Source organism: Homarus americanus, unplaced genomic scaffold, assembly GCF_018991925.1.
Source record: "Homarus americanus isolate GMGI-L3 unplaced genomic scaffold, GMGI_Hamer_2.0 scaffold4060, whole genome shotgun sequence".
Taxonomy (NCBI): Eukaryota; Metazoa; Arthropoda; class Malacostraca; order Decapoda; family Nephropidae; genus Homarus; species Homarus americanus.
Genome location: NW_024746161.1, coordinates 132,056 through 154,262, shown reverse-complemented (window position 1 = coordinate 154,262; position 22,207 = coordinate 132,056). Strand labels below are relative to the sequence as shown.

General features: G+C 38.8%; 1 protein-coding gene across 2 annotated transcripts in view; it reads right to left on the bottom strand.

The window, feature by feature from the left end:
- The window catches only part of LOC121879137 (SID1 transmembrane family member 1-like), a 132,032-nt gene that overhangs the window by 1,720 nt on the left and 108,105 nt on the right, over positions 1 to 22,207 (bottom strand). Inside the window, exons 14-15 of one of the 2 annotated variants that reach the window (XR_006091278.1) lie at positions 11,591 to 11,815; positions 5,484 to 5,719 (exon numbers count right to left, since the gene is read on the bottom strand). Coding sequence is in view for 1 of the 2 variants with exons in the window: in XM_042385734.1 (XP_042241668.1) it covers positions 5,657 to 5,719; positions 11,591 to 11,815 (288 nt within the window). In the remaining variant the exon portion in view is untranslated. Of the gene's footprint in view, positions 1 to 2,622; positions 5,720 to 11,590; positions 11,816 to 22,207 lie in introns of those variants that run through there. The other variant, XM_042385734.1, reaches the window with a different exon arrangement.

The following is a 22,207-nucleotide window of genomic DNA, read 5'->3' as shown; positions in this document are numbered from 1 at the left end:
AGTCATACTAATTATACAAAAACAATCTTCATATTGATTTTTTTTTTACAGCAAGAATATCTATTTTTCTTAAATTCTAAAGTCCAATAAAACAAGTGCCTATGTCCATCATCTGTCCTTCACCATCAAGTGGCTACATATACCATGATTCACCCAGTACTAGGAATTAAGTTTAAATCATCTGGCTATATTACAGCTTGGAAGAAGACTGACCTGCCTTTCACTTGGCAACCTTATTAGTTTTAGTTCACCGTGCTGGCGGATCTATCAGGGCAATTGTTATTTGGGGTTCCCAAGTATAATTATCCTAATTTACTGATGATAAACCAAAGTTTAGATTTAAGTGTTAGTTTTTGAAGTTATATATTTCTTCCAAATGGCAATATTTAGGATATACTGTACATCCCCTACTTCTATTACTGAACATGCCATGACAGCCAGTTGGAAGTTACACCTAATGGCCCATGAAAAACAGTTTTCTCCATGGCTGATTAAACCCTGTATAAAAGAGCAAGTTTGATCTTAATTTCAGACATTACAGAACAGATTCATCATTTAAAAGGTCTTCCAAGAGTACTATACAAGACACAAAAATGACATTCAGCAAATCTACTAAAGGTAAAAACTCCTGTTATGGAACTGTAGGGTTGTGTGCAGGTTGAGCAGGACACTGAAAGACTACTGATGAAGAATAATATTTCTTCTTAATATAAGAGGAACCAGATAGTACTGGACATGATCCCTCTAATACTGGTAATTACCAGTAATATCTTTCTCAAAACCTCTTTGGCCAAGATACTTTGTTTGACACAGAAGCTACAGAGAAAATTGGCACATTGACACTTTATTGTTCTCATCCCTACCCTTTCCTATTACTGTACTTATACCCATCAAAATCCTCAAACTAAGCAAATTCAGTTGCATATGACATCAATCTTGACAATAATCTTTTACGTCACACTACCCATAATCTCTTAATCCAATACTTTTCAGACTGTCTACTGCAGGGGTGTCAAACTCATTTGCCAAGGCGGGCCAGATTTAGTATGAGTACACAGTATGCGGGCCAAGTAACATAATTATGAGCACTTCGCAATCACCTCTTAGGTGAGTAGTACGACAAAATAAGAAAGGTGGATTTAGTTTGCGCTCGTGCAAAAGCCTTACAAACAAACAAATCAAGTGTTTACTTACCTTGATCAATCTTATTGTTTGCTACTGCTGCTTCCTGATAATTGGCACCTCTTGGTATGGACCAGTGCAACAAAGTTTGGCACTAACGACTGAGCTGTAGCAAGCTTCAGTATTGAATTAAGGTGCGCATCATTGCCGAGACTTGTTCAAGTTCATCACAGAAAAGAGATTATCACAGACATATGTACTTCCGAACATTGACATAATCTTTGAGGCAAAACATTTAATCCTGGGATAATTTGGTCCAAAATATTGATAAAATGTGCCACCATCAACACTCGAAAACTTGTTCCTCAACACAGAATCACACTGAAGCTCAATTAATTCTAACTGAAGATGTTCTGGTACCTCATTAACACCAACAGAGAATGAGTCCCGAAAAATGAAAAAATCCTTCTCAAATCTTTTTAAGTCGGCAAATCTTTCTTGGAACTCATTCATTAATTTGGAAATCTTGATGCAGTACTTTTTTGTGTTGATATCAGCATGAAACTCAGGTGTGCCTTGCAGGGACTTCAGGGTCGGAAAGTGAGAAAGATTACTCTCTGATAGTTGCTGTTCAAAAAGCTGATGTTGATATGAGTATTTTGTTCTAGGAAACAGCAGACTATTTTATTCAGCTGAGGGATACACTCACTATTTAGTTTAAGCTCCTCAAGGTAAGGCTGGAGCAGCAAATGGGCCGCAGGCCGCACGCAAAAGTGTGTCAGGCCGCATGTTTGACACCCCTGGTCTACTGCATATACAGTGGGGTATGCTATATCGAACGGATCCTACTACGAATATTCCTATAACGAACGGTTTTACCTATAAAATTGAGAATGCTAAAACGAACGAAACTCGTACAACGAACATTATTTAAATTTTTTTTTTTTTTTACTAATTTATTGTTTTTTTATTACAAGTATTAATGATATTCTTTATTTCAAGGGTTTAGATGCATATTTATTAACTTTTTTACAATTTTTACGATTTTATATTATATTTTTCAGTGTTAAGTGGTTGTATTTGGGGGCCTGGAACGGATTAATCCTATAACGAACGAATGCTATAATGAACAAGGTTCTAGAACCAATTAGATTCGTTATAGCATACCCCACTGTATCACTTTCACACTCATCATTTGGTCATATTACTACTGTACTAGAGACAGTAGTTCTGGAACAAGAGCAATAATACTTCTAAAACTCAAGCACCAAGTATTATTCAAAATTAGACAATTTTAAGCTATGCTTTTTTGAACACCCTTTGAACCCATTTCCTTAACATATCTGAACTTACTAAAAATTCTTCTAGATCATTTTCATTCTTTCTCTTTATATTTTTTTCGGTAAATTATTTACCATTTTCAAAACAGTGTCTGCTCTTGTTTTACTTTATCATGGGGGGACGGGGGCTAGAGGAGGCAGAGGGATAAATTAAATCCAATTTCTTGACAAAATGAACTCTAATTATACTACATATTAACCCTCATCCTGCAGATTTTCAAATCATCTTCTCACAGACGATGGATGTTGTCCCTACAGCTAACTTCCACAGATGATGGCTGCTGTCCCTACAGCCAACTTCCACAGATGATGGATGCTGTTTAAGGGTTAATAGTAATATACTTCAACACAGTGCAGGTCAAGCTCCACATGAATGTAAGGCACTGTTTCTGCAACAGCAATTTATCTTTTGTTGCTCATGTGTCTCTCTTTTGCTGCCTACTAAAATAAAATGCATTTAATTGTCTGTGAAAAAAGATATATGGTTGCCTCACAAACATTGGGGCAACTACCTGGATTAAACTCACCCATGTATATATACTAAAACTTGATAATGAATAGACACCAAAAAACTGTCTACACAGTCAGTGGTGGATATAAATTAATGAATTGGTATGTGACAGGTTAATAATTATGGGGTCATTAATGGGTACATAGAGGAAGCTGGTGGAGGCTACAGTATTCATTGTTTTATATATATATATATATATATATATATATATATATATATATATATATATATATATATATATATATATATATATATATATATTGTTCCTCCACTTGGTGTGGGATAACCATCAATAAGACTGCAATAAACATAAACACTTGTCTTAAATGAACTTGGAATGGAAAAATTCTGTATACATTATCGCTCTACTTCTAACTCCCTTATAATTACCAGCTTTGCAACTTATACTACAATTCCTCGACATTAATGTGCACTATTCTCACTAAGTTTTTCAGTGCAGAAAATAGCGTTCCCAAGTGGCAAAATTTTCTCACAGCCTTCATATCTATACAGTACATGCTATCTTTGGATTCACTGCTAATCTTATCCTATGATGACAAACACAATACGGTGTAACTTAAATAAATTCATTATGCACTTTAAATATCCTACATTACCCAAGTCACTTACGAAACAAACAACAATAACCTCGTAACTTCAGCACACAAAAAATGACATGGAATTTCTGGTTCACAAAAATATTCTAGTTGTTGGTTAGACAAGTTTTTTAATGGCTAAAGTTTTAAGCAAAATACAGTAAAGGGGGTTCCTGACCTATGAATGTCCGACTTATGAACACCCATAAGGTCAATTATTTAAAAAATCAGACATAAGTACAACTGGTTCGTAGTATTAACGTACGAGAACTAGTTTGCGTGGCAGAGCAGTGAGGCAGAGCGGCGCTTGGGGAGTAATGAGTCGCCCAGCCATGCGCCTTGAGGGAGCATCAGTAAGCTTTACCCTCAATGTGCTTGATCAAGTGCAAACTGTTGTTTTTTGCTTATTAACTCTCTTTTTTGGCCCTCATCATGGCTTCCAAATGCAAACCTGATGCAAGTGATAGTAGTGCATCCAAGAAAAGGAAAACAATTGCAATGGAATTTAAAGTTGATGTAATTGAACATTCTGAAAAAGGCGAAACACCCTCAGTGATAGGAAAAGCTTTGGGTTTCAGTCAGTCAATGATCGGAACAATTTTGAAAGACAAACAGAAAATTCTTGAATACAGTATGTAAAAGGATCTACACCAATGCACTCAACTGTGATAACAAAACAAAGAAGTGGATTGTTAATTGAAAAGGAAAGATTGTTAGTGATATGGGTGGAAGATCAAAATCAACGGGATTTGTCTCTAAGTCTAACTGACTTGAAGGTTAAACGTGGTGGTGAAAGTGATGGGGAAGATTTTGTTGCTAGTAGGGGCTGGTTTATCCGGTTCAAGGTAAGGGTAAATGGTGTTTAGAAAAAACACTGTCCACAATTTGTCCACAATTTCAGGGGCTTTGAAAACGATGTTGGGGAAGTGACACAGACAGTGGTAGACCTTGGGAGTCAACTCCAGCTTGATATTCATGAGCACGATGTCACACAGTTGATTGATTCTCATGCTGAAGAATTAAGCAATGAGGACCTAATTAAACTGGAGAAGCACATTTTGTCAGAGGATGTAGAGGAAGCTGAAACTCCAGAACCAAAGGGATTCATTACAAAAGAAATGGCAGATGATTTTAGGCTTATCGAAGAAGGAATGTTTAAATTTAAACAGCAAGATACCAACACGGCAAGACTCACCAAGATTCATAGAGGTATTACTGAACATCTACAATGCTACAGAGAGATTTATGATGAAAAGATGAAAGTTTCAGGTCAACCATCCCAATAAAGCCTCTGTCACTCCTACAAATGACCATCTCTACACACAAGCCAGTCCCAGGTTTCAATATACAGTAAGTGTTAAATTATAATTTTTACTTTTCTTTACTGTAATTTAGGATTCAATTTCTTCTATTCTCTTAAATTAGGTGATTCGAGATGTATAAAATGACTAAGGCTTAGTGCACACAGGGTATGAGTTCCGACTTAGGCACATTTCTGACTTAAGAATGTCCTCAGGAATGGAACCCGTTTGTAACGGGGGAACCCCCTATACTGTATATACAGTATTTGTTCCAATATGATCACTGTACTGTACTTATCTAATTTTAATACAGCAGGCAGTAAACTGTTATATATTTGTTAGCTTCTGCATCAGCTGTTCATCAATTTCTTTTTGTGCTCTATCATGAGTCAATAGAAGAAGTCAAACTTGGGTAAAGTTATTTGAACAAGTTAAGTGATAAAACAAAAACACATAATAAGTTTATATACTGATGTATATCAACATAAACATAACATTTCTTTACAAATTATTGACTACAACAAAATCAAGATTCTACAAGGTATGAATAATGATAATGCTGACTACAAATTATATTAAAAATATAGGGCTTCCTAATTAACTAAATACATACCTGATTTTTGGTTCACTCAAGTATTTTTTGCTTGAATGAAAGAATATTTATACCAAAATATTAAACAACAGTAAATAATCTCATGGATGAAAAATGAAAAGCAAATGCTGGAAAATTTCTTGTAGAAGACCTCAACAGAAACAACTGAAGAAAAGCAACAAGTGCTCGTTTTCTTAGAAGACTGGAATTTTTTCTCGTGGAGTGTGAGCTAAGTCGTCATCCAGAGTGAGGAGGAGCTGTAAACAATATGATGTACATATTAAATACTGACTTCATGACCTTGAGATCTGTCACCTTCACCAGTAAACGAAAGCTAATACAGTAATAAGTTCTGGGATGGTTAGACACCATATATGCAGACTATGTTCAGGGCAGCTGTTCAGTGATTCTATCTTCTGTTTGATGAACTTTGAGTCCAAGGCAAGACTGTGAGTTAAGTTTGCAATTTTTCACAAAATTCCTACAAACTCCTTGAAAATGCTCCAATTAAAGCAAAGAAATACATGTGTGGGGATGTCTTGTCTTCAGAAAACAGTGATGGGAAGAAATATTCAAATTTGGTAATTCTATTACCTGATCTGGAGACTTAATGTTCCTCCAATGATAGTTGGTGGGTAACAACAAAGAATACATAAGAAAATTTAATGAATTTATATACTTTATGATTTCTATTGAGATGTTTGTTAGGAATTTATTGATTTTGTGGTAATACTGAAGTACAGTATAGCAACATTCTTCAATCTTGTGTGGCAATGCTGGAATGGGAGAAGCTAACTGACAAAACAGTCATTGCATTAGATATGACGTAAACTTTTAACCCGCTTGTGCACAATGACGTGAACCGCGTCATATTATTGGGGAGCATTAACTGCCTCGGTGAGGTGAATTGCGTCATAAAACTTTTAAAAATTCTCACCCAAAAAGTTTTCAAGATAATTGGGTCAAAATTTTGTGCCTCATAGATGACTGCATGATCTCATGAGGCAAGCATCCGGAATGTACCACAGCATAGGTGGAGATAAGGTCGGGTCCATTGTTTAGCAGTCTTCTCCATCAGCCAAGCTGGTGGGCTACATCTTTGTCCCTTTAATTCCTTTTAAACCCTCCCCATTACACCCACTGTACATGCTTGGAATACAGTGATGTTTTATAGTGAAATAGTGCTTCAAGTGACTTCAAGTGTTTGTAATGTATTTTTGGTTATATTCACAGAGAAAATATTTGAAATTTCAAATTAATTCAAACAATAATGGAACATGCCTCACAAGGTTCAATATCATGGAAAACATCTAGGAGACGAGGAAACTGCTTCCTACCTCGAAGGATTATATATCAAGCAGTTACAGTGAGAGTGATGGTGACAAGGAAACAAGATTAAGAAAACAGCAAGAATTTGCAAAAGCCTTCCCCTGCCAGTACACAGCCTCCTAACCATCAAGGTTCGTGCTGTGCCCCCTCGTGGCAACACAAGGTAACTGGGTGCCTCATGGGCCTAGGATAGACCAGCAGGGGATCTCAGAGTAGCAGTGGACCCCAGAGGGATGGCGGATAGGCACACTGGCATGTGGACACATCCAGGCGCCTACCAACCACTGTCCTGCTGTCTTGCGGATTAACCTTGGTAGGTATAAGGCTAAGGTAGTAAACCCTGAATGAAAAATCTGCGGTGGAGCCCCGCATCAGGCAGACATGCTTCCAGAGCTTCAACAAGACCCCAACGGCTGTACAGTATTAAGCGGAAAAGGTGACCACCATGGGAATCCAATGAATACAACGGTGGACTAAGGCAATGCATAATGGGCAGGCTACTAAGGCGAAACCCAACAAACTGGGATATCGCAAGTCCATTGTAACTCTCCCTCTACCCAGTTGTTGCAACACTTGCACCACTGAATTAGGAAAAGGGAGAGCCAAGAGGTGTGGTTGCAGTCTGCGCTCTTGCCTCACCACATAAATCAACTCACGTGCAGCCATCATCCAGCTCATCATACTCCTCATCATCAACAAACCCCTATACCCCCAAAAGTCCTATGGCGACGGACGAGTGGCGACGGGGCCAGGAAGAGATGACTGCCTAAAAAAAGCAACCTAACTGGGCAACCGCACCTAGTAAGGTCATCCTTATGGGGTCGAAAACACAATTATAATCCCAGATAAAAAAAACAAACAAACGATACAACCTCTTACGGTCGCTGCATGGAATGTCAGGACCCTTCTGGATACTGGCACAAATGAGTGTTCTGAAAGAAGAACCACCCTTGTGGTAAAAGATCTGGCTAGGTATAACATTGACTTAGCAGCCATTAGTAAGTCCCGGCTCCCAGACGAGGGTCGACTCACAGAACAGGGGTCTGGCTATACCTTCTTCTGGAAGGTTGAGCCTGCTGCTGAGAGAAACCACGTTTATGGAGTTGGCTTTGCCATCTACCAACGCATCCAGCACAAGCTAACTGAAATGCCTGTTGAGATCAACTAGCACCTCATGACGCTCCGAGTCCCACTTAATCACACATGTCATGCCCTTTTCATCAGTGCATACGCCCCAACACTGGATGCAGAGGATGACATCAAGGAGGCCGTTTATGCCGACCTTGACAGAGGGCTAATCTCTATCCCCAGAGAAGTTAAGGTTGTGCTCCCTGGTGACTTCAATGCCAGAGTTGGCAGAGATGCAGACATTAGGCAGGGAGTCATAGGGAGAAATGGACTAGGCAAGTGTAATCCCAATGGCCTACTCCTCCTCAGCAAATGTGCTGCACACAACCTCACTATCACCAATACTTTGTTTTGGCAGGCCAACAAGTTCAAGAGTTCGTGGCAACACCCATGATCCAAACACTGGCATCTCATTGACTACATCATTGTCAGAGAAAGAGATCGCTTTGATGTCTTCATCATCCGAGCAATGCGTGTCAGACCACTGCGACACTGATCATCGGTCTATCAGAGCCAAGCTCTTACTTCACGTCGCCCCAAAACGGCGAAGGCAACAAGCCTCCAGAAGAGGTTTTAATACTAAGCATCTGGAGGTTCCAGCAGTAGCACATGCTTTCAGAGAGCAGCTTGAACATGGGATGATAAACAACCCGACAACAAGCAACCCAAATCCCAGTGCCGAATGGGATATTCTTGACACTGTCATGACAAAAACCTGCAGAGAAACCCTCGGCCAGATCGAAAGAAGACACCAGGACTGCTTTGATGAAAATGACCCGGAAATCAATGTACTCGTCGATGATAAACGTGCTGCTTTAACTGACTGGCAGAAAAACCCACAGTCTCGGACCAAAGCTGATACCTTCTGCAAGAAGAAAGCGGCGGTCCAACGCGAACTTCGCAAACTAAAGAACGGCTGGTTTAAAACTAGAGCATGTGAAATGCAAAATTTGAAGATCAACACATGATGCGCAAATTATTAAATTCCACTAAAATATTTTATGGGCCAATCACTCATGGATCAGCCCCTCTCCGCTCATTTGACGGTAACTCCCTAATTAAAGACGAAGAAAGCATCCATCAGCGCTGGAAAGAGCACTACCATTCACTGCTCAACCGAAACACCAATGTGGATGTCCTGACTACCCATCAGGTCCCTCAGCATCCAGAGCTGACCCACCTAAGCTATCTTCCATCCCTGGATAAGGTAGCTACTGCCATCAAACAGATGAAAAATAACAAAGCCTCAGGGCCTGATGGAAACCCAGCCAAGCTGTATAAAGCAAGAGGATCTCTGCTTACCAACCGTCTCCATTCTCTCCTGGAGAATATATGAGAAAAGGATGAAATTCCCCAAGCTCTTATGGACTCCTCCATCATCAATATTTATAAGAACAAGGGAGACCAGTCAGACTGTGGCAACTACCGTGGAATCTCGCTGCTCTCCGTAGCTGGCAAGATCATCGCCCGAGTCCTCCTAACCTAAACAGACTTCTTCCTAAGGAGAAAAACTTCCTCCCAGAATCTCACATGTGGCTTTAGATCATCACATGGCACCACTGACATGATCTTTGCTGCCCGCCAGATTCAGGAAAAGTGCAGAGAACAGCGTTGCGACCTAACCAAGGCCTATGACTCGGTCAACAGGGAAGCCCTCCGGCGGACCCTCAGCCGTTATGGCTGCCCACCAAAATTTATTGCCATTGTGAGGCAACTCCACGATGGCATGAATGGCACCCAGTCTGAGTTTTTCCCCATCCAAACGGGGTCAAAACAAGGATGTGTACTGGCGCCTACTCTTTTTTCCATTTTCTTGGCTGCCTTCTTTACTCGTGCCATTGTCAATTTAGCTGACAGGGTGGACACCGAGTACCGGATGAAAGGTCTTTTCAACATAAGACGACTCCAGGCAGGAACAAAGGTGTCGGCAGCTTCCATTACTGAGCTTCAGTATGCAAACGACCTCACCCTTGTTGCTCACAATGAATGCGACCTACAGGAGATCCTGAACACCTACACAGATGCATATGCACACTTTGACCTTGAGGTGAATGTACGTAAGACTCAGATTCTTTTTCAGCCTAACCCTGGTTCAGCCACACCTCCACCATCCATCCAATCTTAACGGTACTACCCTCTCTATTGTTACCTACTTTCGGTATCTCGGTTCCCACCCGTCCACCACTGCGGACATCGATGAAGAGATTCAGCACTGGATCAGATGTGCACCTCATGCTTTTGGCAGACTCCGTACACGTGTCTTCAGCTGTAGGGAGCTGAAATTATCTACAAAGTTGCACGTATATCAAGCAGTGGTCCTCCCCACCCTGGTACAGGGTATATGGTAGCAAGACATGGGTTACATACAGGAGGTACCTGAAGGCACTTAGAAACTTTCACCAACGTAGTCTATGTTCCATCCTCCGAGTTTGCTGGGAAGACAAGAGAACATATACCAGTATTCTCGCTGACACCAAGTGTAGGAGCATCAAGTATACCATTTTCCATGAACAACTAAGTATGACTGGCCATGTTACCCACATGTACGACAGTAGACGCTAAAGAAGCTACTTTACAGTCACCTAACGAATAGTAAATGTAACACTGGCAGGCAACTGAAAAGGTATAAGGATTGTCTTAAGACGAGCCTGAAAAAGTGTCAAATCGACCACCTCACCTGGGAGATGATTACTCCACACCATAACGCTTGAAAGAGCACCGCACAAGAAGGTGTCAATACTTTCAAATTAGCTCGACTGCGAACAGAGGCAGGCAAATGTCAACGCCGAAAAGACGCTGCTGGCGCCCCTCACGCAGTAGATGGAACCCTCCACATGTGCAACATCTGTGAACGACCCTGCCAGTCCCATATCGGCCTCTCTAGTCACCTTTAAACTCACCAACGAAGGACATCCTTAATTACTCATATCATTGCCTTGTAGCTGGATGATCGTCATAATCAATTCTGAGTAACAGCAAAGTAGTATTAGTAGTAGTAGTATATGTGTGTGTGTGTGTGTGTGTGTGTGTGTGTGTGTGTGTGTGTGTGTGTGTGTGTGTGTGTGTGTGTGTACCAATGATCCCTTGCAGCATCATTTTTCTTTGTGGCTAGATTGCCCATAACCCTACTTTGTGGGGGCCCCCTTTAATCTACCACTGGTGGTGATGGCCACTGTCCCTACAGCTAAATTCCACTGATGATGGCCACTGTCCCTGCAGCTAACTTCCACTGAAGATGGCTGCTGTCCCTACAGCTAACTTCCACTGATGATGGCTGCCATCCCTGCAGCTAACATCCACTGATAATGGCTGTAATCCCTACAGCTTACTTTCACTGATGACAGCCACTGTTCCTACAGCTTACTTCCACTAATGATGGCTGCTGTCCCAACAGCTAACTTCCACTGATGATGACTGCTGTCCCTAGAGCTAACTTCCACTGATGATGGCTGCCATCCCTGCAGCTAACATCCACTGATAATGGCTGTAATCCCTACAGCTTACTTTCACTGATGACGGCCACTGTTCCTACAGCTTACTTCCACTGATGATGGCTGCTGTTCCAACAGCTAACTTCCACTGATGATGGCTGCTGTCCCAACAGCTAACTTCCACTGATGATGGCTGTCATTTAAGGGATAATAAATTACTTAACAAAAATCTCTACTTACCATAAATCCAAAGAACATGGCACCAGCAGATAAAAAGTGCCAAATGTCATGAGTATCATAGAAGTGTAACAAGACACACTCCTGGTTATACTGGCGGCTGTGTGCTGGTGTTAACTCCCAAGTGGTCGTGTGATGAGTATAAAAGAAGATGGCTGCTCCCCAACTTAACAGACACAGGACCAGGTACACAAGTGGCTGGAACTGTATTCTTTCACTGTGTCGTAGCTGCAAACATTTGTAACATGAGTACTTGTTAAGAAGAGCAACTGATACAAAAGTTCAGGGAAAACTGTATACACAGGGTCCTTGTATGCCCAACACACATTTCCACCATTATTTTATGACATTAAAACAATCTTCACCAAATAAAATAAAATAACAGTAATGATTTAAGTACTCACCCGCAAAAGAACACAGGCTCATCACTTAACATTGGTAATGATTTTGCAATATTATTACCTCCAGAAAGTTTGTACAGTTGTACCCCACTTAACGCGGTCAATAAAACCCACAGGGTACCTTGTTAAGTGAAAACCGCGTTAAGTGAACAACAGAACATATGGGATTAATTCCAATAGAAACTGGCCCATCCCCAAACTCCACTTTTTCCGACACAATACCTATGTTCTAGTAAAAATAACATCTTAATTTTATGATGGTACATGCACACAATTAATACTTAAGAGAAATAGAGAAATATAGTCGCCAAGTTAATGTCCATTCAAATAATGGACTCGACTCCCTCCCCCTCTTCTCACACTACACTCGCTGGCTCTTCCCTCTGAGAAATTTTTGGGGGAAAACCAGGTATAGTAATAAATAATTCCTCAAACTAAAGTTAGGATAATATAATTGACATTGCTGGATTCCTTGTAAGACCAGGAATATTTTGAATACAAATGTCATATATTTTTCACAAAAGATAACATATTTACTCAGAATAAACTTTACATCTAAAATTTGTATGTCTAATGCAAAATCTATGATGTTTATATTCAAAATGATCACCAAATTGTAAGAATTCCAGCAATGTAAATTATATTCTGGCCGGATAATTTGTATGAATTTTATGAGCTAAAACAAATATCTTCAGTTAATAAAAAAAAAAATATTCTTCACGACACTATCTGTCAATCAAAGTACCCCACCTTGCCTTCCCCCCTCTTCCAACCGCGCGGTCAGTCCCAACCCTCCCCCCCACCCCCCACCAATCCTCCCTTCAAGAGTTTTTAACATTTAGTATTAAATAATACCTCAGATTAAAGTTAGGATAATATAATTGACATTGCTGGATTCCTTGTAAGACCAGGAATATTTTGAATATAAATGTCATATATTTTGCACAAAAGATAACATATTTACTCAAGAGTAAACATTACATCTAAAATTTGTATGTCTAATGCAAAGTCTATGATGTTTATATTCAAAATGATCATCAAATTATAAGAATTCCAGCAATGTAAATTATATTCTGACCGGGTAATTTGTATGAATTTTATGAGCTAAAACAAATATCTTCAGTTAATAAAAAAAAAAAAAATATTCTTCACTGTAACAGATGGTCGGTCGGTCCCTCCCTCCCCCCCACCCCCGACCAACCGTCTCACCAGATGTGTGGGAAAACCAGAATATTTACCTTTTAGTAATAAATAATACCTCAAACTAAAGTTAGGATAATATAATTGACATTGCTGGATTCCTTGAAAGCCCAGGAATATTTTGAATACAAATGTCATATATTTTGCACAAAAAATAACATATTTACTCAGAATAAACTTTATATCTAAAATTTGTATGTCTAATGCAAAATCTATGATGTATATATTCAAAATGATCATCATATTGTAAGAATTCCAGCAATGTAAATTATATTCTGGCTGGGTAATTTGTATGAATTTTATGAGCTAAAACAGGCAGTCAGGCAGGGTGGCAGGTGGGGGGAATCTAAAAATAGCTCTCGAGCCGGACACTCACCGTGTATATGTGGAAAAAACCCACGTTAAGTGAAAGTTCAGCTCTGGCGAGGCACCGCGTATATGGTAAAACGCGCTAAGTGAAACCGCGTTAGGCGGGGTAATACTGTATATAAAAAAGTCTATACTGAATTGCATAAATTACTATATTTATTCAAAACAAACCCAACAGACACTAAGATATAAAGATACAAATCTATACAGATTTCACTACACTACCTTTCAGACTATTGCTTGCCATTTCCACTTTTCTCAACGCAACATAGAGTTTCCTTTAAATACTTTTCCTTCAGATTCCAGTCTCTCCGGGGAAAAAGGGTATATATTACAAGAAGACAATAAAAGGAAGAGAATAATAATAATACAGGTTGACAATCCCTTAACCGAAATCCTTGGAATCAGAGGCATTTCGGAATTTTTCGGTTTACAGAATGGTTAATTTTGTGTGTGTGTGTGTGTGTGTGTGTGTGTATTAGCCTACCCGGGCACAAGTCACTGACCCACATTGGGGCCTGGGTGGCGAAAATATAATAAAAATTATAATAACAATAACAATGCATAGGTCTAGGTCGTGTTTCTCACTTTTGATCTTTTTTTTCATTCTTGTATTTCTTTATTATAATTATTATTTTATTATTACAGTATTATTGTTATTATTATTATTATTATTATTAATTTTATTATCATATTTTATTATTATTATTATTATTATTATTATTATTATTATTATTATTATTATTATTATTATCATTATTATTTTATTTTGGTGTATTTTTTATTAAAATTTTTATTTACTATGAATAATTATTATAATTATTATTACTATTACATTTTTGCCCCCAGGCCCCGATGTGGGTCAGTGATCTATGCCCGGGTGGGCTAGGCTGGGTTTGGTTAGGTTAGGTTGGGTTGAGAATTCCACCCTGAATTGGTCTCATATAACCCAAAGAAGGTGTAAAGTCCATTTCAACATAACTCTAGATTGCTAGTAAGACCGGAAGGTCAACATTCCGGAAGGAACGCTTAGTCTAGCAGCCTCGCTAAAGTTCGCTTGAACCTGCTACTGAGGACATCAAAGTTATGAAGAGACAAACTCAACTCTGGCCTTTTTTGCTGAGAACAAATAGAAACCCAAGGGTGGAAGCCCAAAGGTTTTGTGAAGTACATAAGAGTAGGGAGAGAGACAGTCATTGTATTCATATTAGCACGTGAATAATTGGGACAGAGAGATCGTAACCAATATACATATATACAGTATGTATACAGTATATATAAATAGATATATTCAAATATTCTCTTTTAGTGAAGATGAGCCCGGGAGGGTGCAGCGACATTCACTGAGTGACTTAAAGGCAAGGAATAGTCACAACGATCTAAACGACTCACAAAGAAAATGTGTTTTGGTCGCCATGCTGACCCAAAGTCGTATAAGAAGATGTCCCAAATACAATAATTGAAAGACATAATAAAATAAAAGTCACTCTACTTCATCACTGTGCTATTAAGTACAAATACCGTATATAATATCCTTGCGGAGGTGAGTATTTCAGCAATTAGAACACAAATTCGCGGAGCTTCCCTTTGTGTGTTTTATAGCTGAATCGCCAGGCAAGAGATGAGCTTCGCAGTGCACATGGAGGCTGGTTTGAGGGAAGGACTTTCAAAATAGCAATTAAATGCCAGGTAGCGACGTGTCCTCCTAATATTACTTATTAAGTACCGTATATACTCGTCTATAACCCCCATTCGTATATAGGTCGACCCCGATTTTTTGACCAAGAAATCGTTAATTTATGATATTCCTCGTTTATAGGTCGACCCAAGTTTTTGAGGGTAAAGGAACAAACAAACCTTCAGAAAAACACTACATCCTATAAACTTGTTTACCATTTATTATTACGACACTTTACACTGAAACGCGGGTAGTTTCAACAAAAATATTGTATATTTCCATTCAAGTATTTATTCAAGTCAATTAGGAGGGAATATTATTGTAATACAATAGTTTTTTAACTGAAACCATTCGAAAAGCAATTACGGTAACATATTTTGAACAAAAGAAAGCAAAAGTCATTGTTTTCGTCACAATTTTATCCCACTTTCCACTGTAATACGTATGTCATTTCAGCAAAAAATATTACATTTCCGTGAATGTATTATATCAACCACAGTATAAATAGAATATCACCAATATAACAACATTTTAACTGAAAACTATTAAAAAAATGAGTAACATATCTTGAACATCGGAAGGTTTGGTAAAGTCTTTTGTTTTCATCATGTAGTTTATCCTAATTTACATTGAAATACATCATGTTTCGGCAAAACTACTATTTATTTCTGAGAATATGGAAATGTAATATTTTTGCTGAAATGACGTACGTATTATAGTGGAAAGTGGGATAAAATCATGACAAAAACAATTACTTTCGCTTTCTTTCGTTGAAAAGATGTTACCGTAATCGCTTTTCGAATGGTTTTCAGTTAAAAACTGTTGTATTACAATAATGTTCTATCCTAATTCACTTGGGATGTAACAGTTTTTTAACTGAAAACGATTCGAAAAACACGTGTACCGTCTAGCTGATACGGCAGAGCCCTGGTCGCAGAGGCTTTGTGTTTGCATCGGCCCTTCTTTAGCAGCTTTTAATTTTAGCGTACGATGAAATTGTGTTTACCGGTATATTCTTATTTTCTTGCTTCTTATTTTCCAGAAATATGACAAGTTTGTATATAATACAATGTTACGGTACTTTTAATTTACAAGTATTCATTTTTAAAAATACAGAAGACACCAAACAAATACCAGTACTACGGTTATTTGCGTGACTCTCCCGCCAAAAAAGACCAAACAGCTGGTACTCTCTCCCTCAGCCCTACCAAAAATAGCCCAACGACATCTTTCTTGTTTATTCTCTTCCAATTTCTCACTTTAACTGGTATTTTTTACTTCATATTGCCTACATCAGATAAACTACAGTAATTGAGGTTAGACACTGTTATAAATTTGATTACCGGGTCCTGGCAGGTGCCGTTAGAACCACCTGACCCTACCAACAGTGTTGCAAGTCAGACAGCATTTTTTTAATCATCCATGTGCACGAGAAAGGATGGATGGATGAAGGCAGCATACAAATATGGCTTAAAAAAGTCTGGAACTTTAGACCAGGGGGACTGCGCAAAGAAAAAAGTCTTTTTGTGTGGGATATGTTTCGGTCACATCTTGTTGACAGTGTTACTGCTGGGATTAGGAAGGAAAACACTGATACAGCTGTGATTCCTGGTGGATTAACAAGTCTTGTCCAACCACTGGATGTTTCCATAAACTAACCATTTAAAGATGCGGTAAGAGTGAAGTGGAACAACTGGATGATAGAAGGCGATAAGACATACACAAAGGGAGGCAACATCCAAGCTCCATCACTAGCAACATTATGTGAATGGATTGTAGAGGCCTGGGATGCAATCAGACCAGAAATTGTGGTGAAATCTTTTAAGAAATGTGGGATTTCGAATGCTCTTGATGGAACAGAAGACGACTTGTTGTGGGATTATGAGGCTAATGAGAGCGTGAATGAGGATGAAGATATTGATGATCCTATGGCTGATGATGGTGTTGATCCATATGACGATGCTGTTCAAGGAGAGGACTGGGAGGAGCTGTTTGGTGCTGCAGATGATAAAGGAAAATGATTTTGATGGATTTTAATGAAAATATTCAGAAATATGGTATCGTAGTATTTATTCAAGTCAATTAGGATAGAATATTATTGTAATACAACAGTTTTTTAACTGAAAACCATTCGAAAAGCGATTACGGTAAAATCTTTTGAACGACGAAAGAAAGTGAGTCATTGTTTTCGTCACAATTTTATCCCACTTTCCACTGTAATACGTACGTCATTTCAGCAAAAATATTACATTTCCATATTTATTTCTGAGAATATATTCATTCAGGCACACTTAAGGTAAAATATACTTGTGATGTAATATTTTAATGAAAATATTTATAAATAATGTATCGTATTTTTCTTTTGTTTCAAATTTAATTAACAACGATTGATGTTTCAAATTTAATTAAAAAAAATTTATGTATCTATAAATAAAATTTTAAGAAAGAATACTTTATGTTTTACATACTCCTGTGCATACCATACCATGCATTTGGCTACGTTGGGCTTGCTATGATGACGCAAGAGATCTGCCCTGGCAACTGTACCGACACTCACAGCGGGCGGTGCGTTGGTGCGTCGTTTCCAGTGTTTACTGGTAGTTACTGGTAAATATTTTTCAACCTACCGAAACTATTACCCGTATAGAGGTCGACCCCCAACTTTTTGCCTAACAATTTGGTCTTAAGAACTCGTGCCATACACGGGTATATACGGTAATTATTAGATGTTTTAATTGCCTGTACGCATGTTGGCCTGGCGAATTGGCTAGGAATTAACATACCTAGCTAGCATTGCTGAGCGTCGCATTCAAAGCGTTGGGAAAAAAAAAAAAAAAAATTGCCCTCCAAAAAACTTTCGGTTTATAGAGGTTTTCGGTTTTTGGAATTTCGGATAAGGGGTTGTCAACCTGTAATAATAATATTAATAATAATAATAATAATGGTTGGTCTTTTTTTCTCAAAAGTGCCATTTTTTCCAAAGAATTCACTAGTGCTCGAAATACCTGAGAATTAAAAAAAGAGAAGAAAAAAAAGTGACTTCGTATATCTGTTTGTTGAAACACTCCTTTAACCTTGTAATTCTCCCTCTATGTACTATCCTCAGGATCATAAACTATATAAAAAAAGAAGTCTTAATGCTCTTGGGGGTTTTCATACAAAAATTTGCATATGATCTAAATTATCACTTTAGGGTTTCCACAAGCAAATTTGCGTAGGAACTAAAAATAAAAAATTATAACTTTGCAAATAAATTCCATGTAGACTACACCTAGACCCCGACTTACGACTATATGGACTTACGTCCATTGGTACTTACGACCTGCTTTGACCGTACGTCCATACGGGACATACGACTGCGACCGTCGTGACCAAAATTTTTTTCAAATGACGCGCGCATTTTCTATACCGAAACGTTTCCGTCCCGGGCGAGAGGGAGGGGTGGCTTGGGTCGCCTCGTGGCTACACTCACTCAGTGGAGCGCTTTGTTTGTGTTTGGCTATCGTATCCTATACTGATCGCGCTGTGAACTTTCGTTATTATTGTATTTAATTGACTTTATAATGACTGGAAAGCGTAAAAGTGAGAGTGCTGGTGGTACTCCAAGGAAAAGGAGACAGGCAATTACTTTTGAGATGAAACTGAAGATAATAACACAGTATGAGAATGGAAAAACAGTAGCAACAATCTCACGCGACCTAGGTTTCTCACACTCGACTATATCCACTATTCTGAAGGACAAGGAACGTATTCGTGAAGTAGTGAAAGGAACAACAACTATAAAGGGAACTATAATAACAAAGAAAAGACAAGGTCCTATCCACGATATGGAAAAATTATTGGTGATATGGATAGAAGACCAGATGCAGAAGCGTGTACCCTTAAGTGTTCTAACCATACAGGCTAAAGCAAGAAGCCTGTTCCAAAGCCTGAAGGAGCAGGCAGGAGATGAATGTGATCAAACCTTTACAGGAAGTCAAGGGTGGTTTGATAGATTTAAAAAACGCTACAGTCTACACAGTGTTAAGGTGAGTGGAGAGGCAGCTAGTGCCGATGTTGGTGCTGCCGAAGCTTTTAAGGAGGAGTTAGATGATGTGAATGTGGAAGGGAATTATTTGCCAGAGCAAATATTCAATGTGGATGAGACTCGATTATTGTGGAAACGCATGCCTGACCGGACATACATCCACAAAGAGGCAAAAAAAATGCCCGGATTCAAGGCATTCAAGGACAGAATTACACTTCTGTTGGGGGGGAATGTTGCTGGTTTCAAGCTAAAGCCCTTCATGTCAGCAAGCACACACTGCCAGTGTTTTATCGCATTAACAAGAAAGCCTGGATGACCCTAGTACTATTTGAGGATTGGTTCATGACTTGTTTCATTCCACGAGCCAAGGAGTATTGTCTGCAACAAAGGATTCCATTCAAGATTTTACTGATTTTGGATAATGCTCCGGGACACCCACCACACCTGGACGACATGCACCCTGATGTTAAGGTAGTGTACATGCCACCTAACACTACCTCTATCATCCAACCCATGGATCAAGGTGCTATTTCTGCCTTTAAAGCGTATTATTTACGCACGACCTTCGCTCAGGCTGTTGCTGCTACTGAAGGTGAGAAAACGCTCAGACAGTTTTGGAAGGAGTACAACATTTTGTCATGTATAAAGAACATTAGTGCAGCATGGGATCAGGTTACAAAACATTGCATGAATGGAATATGGAAGAAAATCCTGAAAAGATATGTGCACAGTTTCAAAGGATTTAATGAAAGTGAAGTTATTTTGGATATTAGTAACAAGATAGTGGAGTTAGGTAAACAGCTGGAGTTAGAAATTGATACTGAAGATGTTGGACAGTTGGTTGAAAGTGTAGCAGAAGAACTCAGTAACGAGGATCTTATTGAACTAGATGCACAGAAAGTTGCAGAGGAAGAAGAGAGACAAAATGTAGAAGAAGAGCCTGCACCCCCAAAAAGTTTTCAGTGAAACATATGGCAGAGGCATTTGCTACAATTAATAAAGCAATGCAAATGTTTGATGACATGGATCAAAATTATGAGCGTTATGCCAAAGTTGACAGAATGATCCAAGATTCACTTGCTTGCTACAGAGAAATTTATAATGAAAAGAAAAAGAAAACTGTGCAGTCTAAATTGGACACCTATTTCAAGAAGTCCCCCAGTACTGGCTCCTCACGCCCCACCAGTGCTGCCTCTTCACTCCCTCAAGATGATCCAATACCTTCAACCAGCAAGTTACCCCTGTACATAAACCAGTCTGAAGGAAGCGACATTGATGACCCACCCAGCCCTGTCTCCTCTTCTGCTTCTTCCAATTAATATAGTCTCCATGTATCCTGTAAATAGAAAATTATGGGGGCCCCGTGTGCATTCAGCTGACTACATTTAAGGTAAGTGCTCAGTCACACTGTATCCATTCCTCATTATTTATTACTTTTACTGTACTGTATCCATTCCTCATTATTTTTTACGTTTAGTGTACTGTATTTCATTGTAGATTTTTAAAAAAAATTTGAAAAAAAAAAATTTTTTGAATTTTTTTTTTTGAAAATTTTTTTTTTTTTTTTTTTTTATCTATATCGGACTTACGACCATATCGGACTTACGACCTGGATTTGGGTCCCTAACCCCGTCGTAAGTCGGGGTCTAGGTGTACCTCCAAGGTTACGTGAGCAACTACACCAAATGCCCTTTGTGGTTCAACATCAAGGATGCATGTTTGACCCACATTTCTCACAATTTTCTCGTGGCTTGTGCTGAGTTCTCGTTCATCACAGTGATTTCATTTATTGATAACAGTGTTGTGATAGTTTTGAACCATGCTTCATGTTGCTGATGTAGGTGGAGGGATGGGAAAATGTAAAAAATGTAAGGAGATCGCACTGCATGGTGATGATAGTGTGGTACCTTCTGAGGCCTCTCCCAGTGTCCCTGGCCCTTCTTGTGCAAGTGATAGTTTGTCTGTCCCTTCAACAAGCAGTTCTAGTGCGAAAGGAACTGCCTGGCATGTCGTTAGGGTTAGAAGGAAAAATAAAAAAAGTGTTGGACATGTGGCATCTCATGTGGCTTACGTTGTGACTGCTCATCTTAGGTGTTTACTATCCGTGCTCTCACTAAAACTAGATTTAGTTGCCTTGTTCACGCTAGGTATGGCACTATGGGGCATGGAGGAGGAGGAGGAGAAAGAGTGGGAGGTGGAGGAACATCACTAAGTGCTCCAACATCTAACATGTAAGTAAAGAAATTCATTCATTTCAATAAAAAACAATAACTGTATTTGCCGGCGTATAAGACGCCTTTTTTTATTTAAATGTATCCCAAATTACTCTGCGTCTAATGCACCCGTATTACGGATGGGAGGTCGAGCGCTATTGGTGGAGGTGCCTAGCTAGGGAATCTGGGACGAGCAGTAGTCCACTAAGCACAAAAATTGTGTTTCTAATAATATTACTAATAATAAAATACATGGTCCCTCGGTTAATGAACGGTTCGATTAACAAAATTTCGGTTAACGAATTAGCTCCCATAAGGATTTTAAGTTCGATTAACGAACAAAACATCGTTTAAAGAAATTCTTACGACAAACATGTTTTGTTGTGCGCATTAGCTGATCGGGTAGTCCGCCAATACAGTAATTGGTTCTATGTTTACATTCGTTTCCAGTGAGGCAAATATCAAGAAAGTTGGTCTCTTGAATATTTCTGCATTTTTTATATTAAAATTAATTATTGGTCATTCTGTAATTTAGTTAACATCTTGATAATATAGACAGTACAGGGAACAGTTTTTGTGCGCCCATCAGCTGATTGAATCACCCAACAACGCTTCTCAGCTTAACTTTGTTTACAGTGGAGTGAACTTCGATTTTGTTGGTCGCTTGAATATTTTTTAATTTTAACATTAAAATTATTGGTCATTCTGAAATTTAGTTAACATATTGATAAT